At 39.7% G+C, this 10,243-nt stretch overlaps 1 protein-coding gene across 1 annotated transcript; it reads left to right on the plus strand.

Annotated features, from left to right (window-relative positions):
- The first annotated feature begins 621 nt into the window (after positions 1-621).
- lrrc69 (leucine rich repeat containing 69) lies at positions 622-2,794 on the plus strand. Its single transcript, XM_037693132.1, has 8 exons — positions 622-816; positions 920-1,046; positions 1,124-1,196; positions 1,338-1,533; positions 1,648-1,719; positions 1,783-1,884; positions 1,969-2,148; positions 2,617-2,794. The coding sequence occupies exons 1-8, from the start codon at positions 622-624 to the stop codon at positions 2,737-2,739; spliced, it is 1,068 nt and encodes a 355-aa protein (XP_037549060.1). The 3' UTR covers positions 2,740-2,794.
- Positions 2,795-10,243: the final 7,449 nt, after the last annotated feature.

The raw sequence follows: 10,243 nt of genomic DNA on the forward strand, positions 1-10,243 counted from the left end.
ATTTAGAGTTACCAATCCAGTCTAACATGCATGTTTTTGGTCTGTGGGAGGAAACCGGAGCACCCGGAGAAAACTCATGCATGCACCGAGAGAACATGCACCCAGAAAGCCACCCCACTAAAATATCTGGAAGTACAACATAAGTATGTTATATTGATAGTTTGTAAAATAAAATACACCATAACTAATATTATTGGTTTAACTTGAGTCATACATTTAGTTATGGTTTTCACATGTCTACAAGTTTTATATGACTCTGACCTTCATAAACACAAGAAGTGTTTATGTTGTAAACTGTGAATTAAGCTAAAGCTCCTGCTTTGCATTTTACTGCAAACTTCAGAAACTATTTAAAAAAAATCAATATCTTGTTTATCTGTGTCTTCAGTCCTAGGCCTCCCTTGCAAAATATATCTGTGATCTCAGTGGGTTAAATAAAGTTTAATAAATCAAATAAATATTCATTCTTTTTCATCCATCTTGTTATTTATACTGTATCCCTCTCAATGGTTTACATGTCATACACCTTGTTTACCGCTAGAGGTCGCCACTGCTTAGAGCAAATCTCAAAGCATTTGTTGCCATGGAAACTCAACAGCTTGATATTAGTTTTTAATCATAATGGCTTATCGATCTTCTACAGTCAATAAGCTAGTCATTCGAGCTTTATATGGCAAATCAACGTCTTTAAATTTAAATTCAAGGTCAGTGTTCAGTGTTCCCGAGTGCGTTTCCAGATTAACAAACCTGTCCGTCCTCCTGTTGAGGAACAACTTCATCACCGGCCTCCCTCCTCAGCTGCTCTCTCTACAACAAGTGAGTCATCTTTGTTAGAAAATTACCTGAGCAGCACGTGAAATGTTGAACAAATCACTTAGAATCCAATTAAACCATCTACTTTCCCCCATATCTACATTAGCTGTCCATATTAAATTTAGGAAATAACGCCTTGAAGGAGGTTCCTCTTGTTCTGAACCGTCTGAAGTCACTGAAAAAACTGTATCTGTTCAGCAACCAAATTGCTGCGGTGCCTCCTGGTGTGATAGGTAGGGCCTTAAAGTTTCAGGTGATTAACACAAAGCTTCAGTAATCCCTAATGACTGTGATGGTTTGTCTTTTGCAGGTCACCTGGAAAACCTTGTTGTCCTCAATCTAAACCACAACAACATTCAAAGGCTTCCATCGGACATTAAAAGGTACACAGCTGAACACACGAGGTCTAAAAGGACTTTATTCAGTGAATAATACTATAACGGGACATAAAAAGCTGGTTATTGTTGTTGACTGATAGAGTTGCTTTACATCTAGGTGTAATAACATATTTCTGTGAAAATTAGCTTGCGGAAGCTTCAACACCTCAGTTTGCAGAACAATAAGCTGGAGGAACTTCCCCGTGAAGTTGGTTATCTAACGAAGCTGCGAGAGCTGAACTTGACCTTCAACAAGCTGTCATGGCTGCCTCTGCAGCTGTACCAGTGCAGAGAGCTGACAAAGCTTCATGCAGCCAGAAACCAGCTGACAAGTCTACCAGATGTGTGTTTCCACTCATGTGATCAGTAAAGATTTTTTTTTTTTTTAACAACAGCTGTAATTGCCTAAAATTATGGAGTTAAATGAATGCCTGACTTTTTTTTTTTTTTTGCACAGGGGATTGTGGCACTAGATAAACTTCAGGTTCTGGATGTGGCTGGGAACAGGTTGTCTATGTTCCCTGTGGAGGTATGTCATGAAAAATATTCAAGTTATATGTGAAAAGTATATTCAAGCTCACAGTGTGTTCAGTTCCACCTGCTGCCTCTGAAGGAGCTGCACTGCGAGAGCAACCGACTGGTGAAACGTGAACCAGTTCTATCACTCCCAAACCCTGACGTTCTTTCACTGAAGGTCCGAGAAACAAATAAAACTCAAGTTATTTATGGCATGTTTGATTTTCAAACAGTTTTTAATGGTATGTTTTTGCATCTGTAGGAATTAGTTGCCAGATTTGTTCTGCAAGAAGACCAGAACAAGTTCTCTCTGGTCCACATGATGCTCCCACGTTACCCGGACGTCTCTGCCCTCCTGACCAGCAGCAGCTCTTGTGCATTTTGTCAGCATCCCTTCCTCACCACCCGACTGGAGTGTGTGCATTTTGTAAACCTGAAGAAGGTCAGGAATGTGTTTATGTTTTTCATATTCGTAGCATTAAACCATTTCTTTAAAACTGTGATAAATGTTCAAACCTTCTCCAGCAAATATAACTAAATAGGTGCAGTACTGTCAGTACTGCACTGACTCTTTAGACATCAGTATTTCCATATATATGTACTGATTACAGGTACAGTGACAAATGAAGCACATTAGACAAATATCTCTATTTTTTTGTTAAAAGATCTTCTCGTATTGTAACTCTTTGCACAAGTCTTTTGTCACTTTACTTCCCTATGTAGGAATAAGTGCGGCTAAATGGTTTTATTACTGATAATAAGCATCAAAACCTTAGTTCAATCATCGTTGTTAGTGCATGACACATGAAACTTAGTCAACATGCTTTTGAATTTACATTCTACATTGTTGTTAAATTATCTGTTAATCATAAATGGCTAAATGTGCATTTTTTATTTTATTTTTCTCCAGGATATGAACTTGAGGAGTTCGCTGACTGTTCCAGTTCGGGCTTTTCTGTGTTCACACAAGTGCCTTAATTCAGATGGACACTCTTACTATGGTGTTGTTACAAACAAAATGAAAGTCCATTAAAAGTTACATCATGTTATGTCACACATTTTATTATTTAATACTGTGTAGATCTGTCAAAGCAAACATTTGATCATTTTTAGGTTTCCTTTGAATGAGACATTGACCAGTTTGACCACTAGGTGGCAGCAGAGGAACACCGTACAAATTCATGACTTGTTTGAACAGAAAATGTGGGCTCTGCTCCAACTATATATAATCTTCTTAAAACTCACAACAGTATTGACAAAACTACAAGGTGGAGGAATTCATAACAAATATGGGTGGGTTTGCAAAAATACACATTTGTTCATAGATAAGTGCATGCTTCTTTTGTTACATGGGTTATGCAGGTATGTGCAAGATTTTTTTTTACACCTGTTGAAAAATCCATTTTGTTTGTTTAAGCCAAACATTCACAGTTACATTTACATCTAAAATCCAACTGTTCAGAAAATTCCAACATATTTTTATAGTATAAATATCTGGAGCTCCCCTTCGTCCCATCTTTGTCTCCATCCTGTTTCTTCGTGGCATCTGTTTCAACCTGCCAGACGAGTGAAAGATAGGGCGAGAGAAGGATGAAGAGAACTTCACTGCAAGCAAATTAATTTCTCATCCATGCCTCCAGAGCTTATACCAGCTTGTTCACTAGCTGCCACGGCCACCGCTGCTGCTGCTGCGTGTGTCTGCTGAGTCGGAATCTCATACATAATGCATCAGGTTTAATTGCAAACCCAGAAACTAATGACTTTGGACTGGTTAACAGCAGGGGAGCCATACATCTCAGGCAAACTGAATGAAAAATCAGCTCTGAGGAAAGAGAAAAAAAAGCCTAGCCCCTAATTGATGAATAATTGAAGCGGCGAGCTACAGGGCATAATTGTGACATTTTGTTTCAATCAATTTCCAAGTGGTGTGGGCGAAAGTGCACTTAAAGGGAAAAGGCAATGACAATGAATGTGAAGGAAAGAGAGAGATGGATAGAGCGAGCTGATGGTGATGGAAATGGATGTGTCTTCAGTCACTGAAATGACATTTGCTGAGGCAAAAGACTGGATAAAGTGACTTTCGTCTCCATCTACCTCTTATTTGTTCTCAAACCCCTTTAATGCTCTTATTAAGTCTCTTTTTCATCACTGCAAATGGATCTAGTTTCTACTATTTTCTTCAAATACACCTCAGTCCCACCCACCTCAATTACATCTACACTTTTCTTCTAGTTATCAATGTTTTTCTTTAGGATTTAGAGTTATTTGTTAAAATAATCACCTGTTCGATTTGAGTGACGTGTATCTTATTGACTCCACTTTTTGTCTCTTTAAAGTTAAGCCTAGAGCAAAACGAGCACTGGAGAAAAATGGATGTTTTCTAGGCCGAGGTGACCAAGTGTTGATTTTTTCACTGCTGATAAGCAGTCTAATAGACTCTGTCAGAGTTTCTTTATTGTCGAAAATTATGTACACAGGGTCCCAGTTATATCCAACAATAAAATGTAAAAGAAAAACAGTAATAAGATCTAAGACAGGAATGTACATCAAATGGTTTTTGGGGGTGAACATGTACGCATTGCAGATAAGTAGGTCATTTCATTCTACTGGCATTGCACTATAGGTGAAAGGTCATCGGTACGTCGTCTCATGCAGGGAACAGATGTTGGTTCGTGCAGCACCAGCTCAGCAGCCTCAGGACTAGTCACGTCTGGCTGGTGTCTGAAGTCAAGCTTCATGCGTGCATTCAAGCGCACGACAACCAAACTTTGCAACAACACACTGCAAAAAAAAAAAAAAAAAGAACCCTCGTTGCGTTGTTTTCATTATGTTGCCTTAATAAACACATAGCCACGCCTTTTCCGTATCAGCCGTCTCTTATGATTTCCACATTCAACCCCCTTTTTAAATTTTTTGCAGAATGCCACACCGTATGATTGACGTATATGGAAATAAGAAGGTTGCGTCCTCAGAGGAGACGCCATACGGATGGGAGCCTCACACGACCAAAGGCATCTACAAAAGGTTCTTGTAAATTCCTGACGTGCCTAACATATGTTAATGAGCCATTCTCTCACTCTGATATAATTACTGCGAGGGGACTTTGCCTTTGGTGGAAATAGCTGTCTCGCGTGCCTTTGTTACCTCACGGAGGGGGAAAGGTAAAGATGATGAAGTGGTTGCTGCATAAATTCTCATTTACCATGCGCAGAGATACAGACAGTGAGGTTGGCAAACTCACTCAGGATGATGTATTGAGGAGATGGCACCTTGGGTTTATTATATTCTCTCTTTGTTAAGGGGCTTTCTGCAGCCTCGTGCACTTTATTAGCTGTTTGTCACTTGAATGGTTTCGTCTGTGTCTTCGAGCTCGCAGCAAAGTCGAATGATCTGTGAGCTAAAAGGACTTTTTGATTGGAGGTTTGTGTTTTCTGCTTGATGCTCATTTAACCTCAGTATTTTTTGTTGAGGCTTTTTTTTAATTTTTTTTTTACGTTGGTTGTGGGTTTGCAGTTGGCACATCAAAACCATTAGTCTTAAAGTTAAAAAAAATTAAACATCTTTTTGGACTGTATCTCTTTCTAAATGCACGATTGACACGTATTTATCAGTACGAATGAATTAAACGTATAAAATCCATGCGTGAGGTTTTTTTTTTTTTTACGTATCTTATTGAGGTCCAAAGCAACTGCCTGTATGGTAAGTCCACCCCTGGTATCACTGTAGCGTCTTGCATCTCAGCACACTCTAAACTCAATTTCAGTTTCTCCAACTCGCATTCGAAGGCCACATTTTTACACTCGATGGAGTCGTGCTTAAACAGGTCGTTCCAAGCCATTCCAGCAACGTGGCGTGAGACGTGCGGCGCATTCAGTCATTTTCAGACTTTTGTGATTGCGGTCTTCACCTCGGAGGATTGATTTGACTCCAGCTCACCTCTGCTTCCCCCTTCTTCTCCTCTCAGGTCAAAAGAATACGAGGCTCTATTAAAACGAGCCACATTTGATTCCTGAAATCTTGTGACTTGTAGGAAAAGAAAAACCTGCCATTCGTTTGTGCACCACACCAGATAGGAGAATCTGTTGTGTTGAGTTGATGCCCATGAATCAGATCTGGTTGACAGCTGCACAATCAATTCTGTCGTGCTCTTGATGACAGTGACCACGAGGGGGCAGTGTGATTCTCTGCTAGGTCTTTAAGTGATGGGAGCGAGATGCTCTGATAAACAGCCCACTGCGATGCGCCTGATGAATCTAAGAGATAGAGCAGCTAATAAAAGCAAGAACAATGAGCTGTTTTTGGAGTCGACGCTGACCTGAAATCTTCGCTTCAGATCAAAGCGTTCTGAGACACGTTCAGCCAATAAAGCTAACAAACAAAGATTCACTGCTTGGGGGAAAAAAATGGGGGATGGGGGGGACTTTCCTTGCACTCATTGTTGCATATTAATTAAAAATAAGATAGTGGAAGCGCCAGATGTGCACGTCAATAAGCAGCATCTCTGTATCCGGATCGTCACAATGCAACAAAAGTTTCCTCAAAAGGAATGAGACGTGATAAGGTTGACTTGAAGCGGTGAAATGTTGCTGCAAAACACAAACACCCAGATGTAACAGCTTCCTCCGAAGTCTTGTTTTCTTTTACGACATCACAAAAGAGGAATACAAGAGTCTGAGTTCAAGCTCTCTGTCCTTTGTGGTGTCGAAGAAGTGATTCCACGAAATGTTCCTCATTAGGGGAGTTCTGAGACGAGGGCCCGGTCGTCAGGCCTGCTCCCTCTCTGTCTGGCAGTTCTGGGTCACCACCAACCTCGATGTAAAGAAAGAAAAAACGCAATTTACTGCACAAAAATATGACAAAACACTGCTGCAACATGAAAAGAGCCACTGGTAGATCTTTATTTTGGGTGTTCTTGAAACTCTTGGAAGGTTTTGTTGGGTTTGGTAAAAACAGACCTTACACGCGGGGACCAGGAATCTCTTTTATTTCTTTGTAAGAAAGTGGAGATTTATTTATCTGAAGAAGAAAACAGGAGGATAAATCAGGCTGAAAGACGTGTAGGGGTTTGATGCTACTTGAGACAGAATATGATGCTTTGTAACATCCCACTGTTAGTTATTTTTAAAACCTTTTTCAAACAGGAAGTAAACTGATCCTTGCAGACGATCAGTTAAACATGGGTCTGAGCCTCAGAAAGTGTTTCCCTGTTAGCTCCACTCTGCTTCATCATCCATGACTGACGGCACGTGCTGTCGAACCCCCGTTTTGAGGTCATGCGATGGCCACTGGAGCATGTCCATCGCAGCCGAGCGGCAGGCGGGTGGGACACCAGGTAGCAGCATCTGCTCTGGGTTTTTCTAGAACACACACTGCCCGTGGCGCTGCAAGAACATCTGTCTGCAGAGTGCAGGCCGGCTGGATGAGCAGACCTCCAACCCAGCCAACCAGCCAAATGAACGTCCTGCACACATGGACGTCCTTCAGGAATATCTGGGTTAATGTCTGTGTTATCTCAGTCAGACTTCTCCCCCTTGTTCCTTTCTGTCATATCAATCTTTTCAAAGCTGCACTTTCCACCCCCAAGAAAAAACACACATCTTTAATTTTTTATTGCCTTCAGCTGAAAGACTGAGGCAGACAACTATATTTTTATTTATGTGTGTATTTCTGTGCTGGTTTGTTATAAAAATACCTCATGAAACACTGAGCAAATCTGAATGAAACTTGAAGAACGTAATCACTACATTTGATCAACTTTTGGAGTCAGCCTGATTCAAGATGGCTGCCACAGCCAGCACAACAATGACTGTCATTTAGTCAGTTTTCCAGATGTTGAGGTAGAATCTGGTGTGGTAGCAGCTGGAACTCCTTCAAACCCACTCAAAATGCACTGAGCAAAAACTTTGCCTCAAATTTGAGCTTTAATTATTGGAGTCAATCCTGTTTGTTTTGTTAGCAAAATATCTCATGAACCACTGGATGGATCTGAATGAACCTTTTAGAAAGTGATCAGTAGTTGTGCATCTACAACCTTATGAGTCAATCCAATTCAAGATGGTCCCCACAAATAACTGACATTAGCCAACACAAAAATGTCCACAACTCCGTGACTTTTACATGCATTAAGTTAAACTATGGGGTTTGCAATCTTTATGATCAAATAAGACATTTTTAAACCTTCATTCACTAAATTAAATGTGTCCTGAGCCGAAACAACCTGCTACAACTGTGATCATCAACTCGTGGCCCGTGGACCACTTTAGGTTTGTTGGAGGAGACTTTTGTGGCCAGTAGGGGTGACCTTATAAAGCTAAAAATATCTAATAATTTTTTACATTTATTTATATTTTTACAATTTAAGACAAATGAAAAGACCATATTCTTGTGTGTGTGTGTGTGTGTGTGTGTGTGTGTTTGGGGGGGTAGATTTTTACATAAAAAAATAAAAAAAACTATAAACTATGTAGACCTATCGGATTGTTTTTAATTGTGGAAAAAATAATTAATTATGGAAATAAAGCAAAAAGTTAAAATGAATTTAAAAAAAGTCAGGAAAAGTAGTATTGTTTGTTGATTGTACGGTATCACAACCAATAAAATTCAGTTTTACGTTTGTTTTGGTCAAAGCTTGAACAAGCCGCTGCAGCGGGACAAAAGATCCGCCTGTGGCTCCAGAGCCGCAGATTGCAGACCCCTGATGTGGTAGTAGCTGAGAGTTATTTACAACACATACTATGAGCAACACATTTCTCAGTACTCTGAGTTTGACTCGTTGCAATAATTAGTGATAATTTCTTTGGCATTATTCAAAATGACGACCGTCATTTTTCTACAAGAGATGATTTTAATCTGAAAGTCGTGACAGGAAGCAGGTGACAGGGCTTTAATTCTACTTATTAAGGTTTATTTTCTGGTAAGGCAAACGTATTTTCACAAATGTAACAATTGCTTTTTCCACGTTTGAGCCAATTATTTTTCTTCACAGGAAGATGCGACATATTTTTTTAAACAATAATTAATTTTAAGAGGGCTATAATAAATATGTAATTTTTGTCTCCTAAACTTTTTTCAGCTTATTTTTGTCCACACATTTTTCATTCTAAGCACACTTTGTGTGGTATAGAAAGCCACTGCACATTTCTTTGCCCACCATGTTGGATGTGCATGCTAGCAGTCCATGCACACAGCACCGCGCATAGATGTTCAATTCCAAGTGACATCACCTCCAAGCCTGAATAAATTTGAGTAAATAGAAAACCAGTTCATTGTGTTGAACTGTTTTCCAGAACCTACTGTTCTTACACAGTAATTATTTATAATTTTGAGTGATTGTTGTCAGATTGCAAAATGAACGAGGGATGAATCACATCCATGCAATCATAATGAGAGTGTATGAGGTGCACAACTATACTTCTGAGTTTTTGTAAAGCAGAAGATTATAATATAAATAGTTTAAGATCATGCTTGTTGTGTTAATATGACATTTAACACTTCATTTTTTTTATCTTTAAATTGTGATTAAAAAAAAGATTTGTTGAGGTGGGATTTTATGAAAAGGTTCATAATAATAAATATCTTACCAGTTTCAGATAACTTTTTAACAGCCTCAGTTGAATTCTGACCAGAAAGAGGGGATAAAAGTCAGAATTAAACTTTATTTTTCCAACTGTAGGCCACCTAACAAACATCTGTAACAGGTAAGATATTCTTTATTCATAATTTTTCCGCATAACCCCACATCTGCAGTATCGCTTTAAGAGTTCTGTTATTTAGAAGTCATTTTTAAAGACAAAAGTTTAGCGCGTCTGTGCTCTGAATGACAAGGAGCTGCTGTAGAACAACCACTTTAACCTTGCCAAGATAATTGAAGAAACTGTGCATACATTATCATGTCAAGCATGCAGGCGCTGTCTCCTAGTGACAAAGGGTAAACGATCCCAAGATAATGGGGGAAAGAATTCACATAGATTTGAGAGAAATCAACCATTTATGTTTTTAATTTTAACTTTGCGTAATTATCCCATTTCTTGAATTCACTGATTAAAAGTGTCTCTAACAGTTACGGTGTGGGAACAATAATGCAGTTCTTCCTCATCCTTTTTATGCAAAGCTCCTTTATTTCTCTTTTCCTATAGCGCTTTAACCCCCATAGGAGGAAGACAGAGCAATAACATTTGAACGACACAACCCCTTGCACACCTCAGACCGACAGAAAAGAGCAGCATGATGCTTCGCGCCCGCTTGCTCTCTTCTAATCCAACCCTGCTGACACCAGATGGCCTTCTCTTCCCACAATGCCTCACTGTTCGCAGATGTCAACAGAGGAGGTGACAAATAATCTGCAGGTGTCTGTCCCTCTGTGTCCGCCGTGTGTGTGCTCATGTGTTTGTTTGTCTGTGTGTGTGTACAACAGAGGACAAGGAGCATCTCTCTTATGGGGGGGGGGGGGGGGGGGGGGGGAGAAATGTGTAATTGATAGCAGAGGACAACCTGCAGGAAGGAAGAGCCATCATATGTTAAATTGATGGGCACAGTCT

Source organism: Nematolebias whitei, chromosome 19 (assembly GCF_014905685.2).
Source record: "Nematolebias whitei isolate Nwh7 chromosome 19, NemWhi1, whole genome shotgun sequence".
NCBI classification, from domain to species: Eukaryota; Metazoa; Chordata; class Actinopteri; order Cyprinodontiformes; family Rivulidae; genus Nematolebias; species Nematolebias whitei.

Bases quoted from the DNA above. Each gene is read 5' to 3' on its own strand.
- lrrc69 (XM_037693132.1), top strand. From the start codon at position 622: ATGGCTTATCGATCTTCTACAGTCAATAAGCTAGTCATTCGAGCTTTA. The intron at 1,534-1,647 runs GTGTGTTTCCAC...TTTTTTGCACAG, and splicing joins AGCTGACAAGTCTACCAGAT to GGGATTGTGGCACTAGATAA. The intron at 1,720-1,782 runs GTATGTCATGAA...CAGTGTGTTCAG, and splicing joins TGTCTATGTTCCCTGTGGAG to TTCCACCTGCTGCCTCTGAA.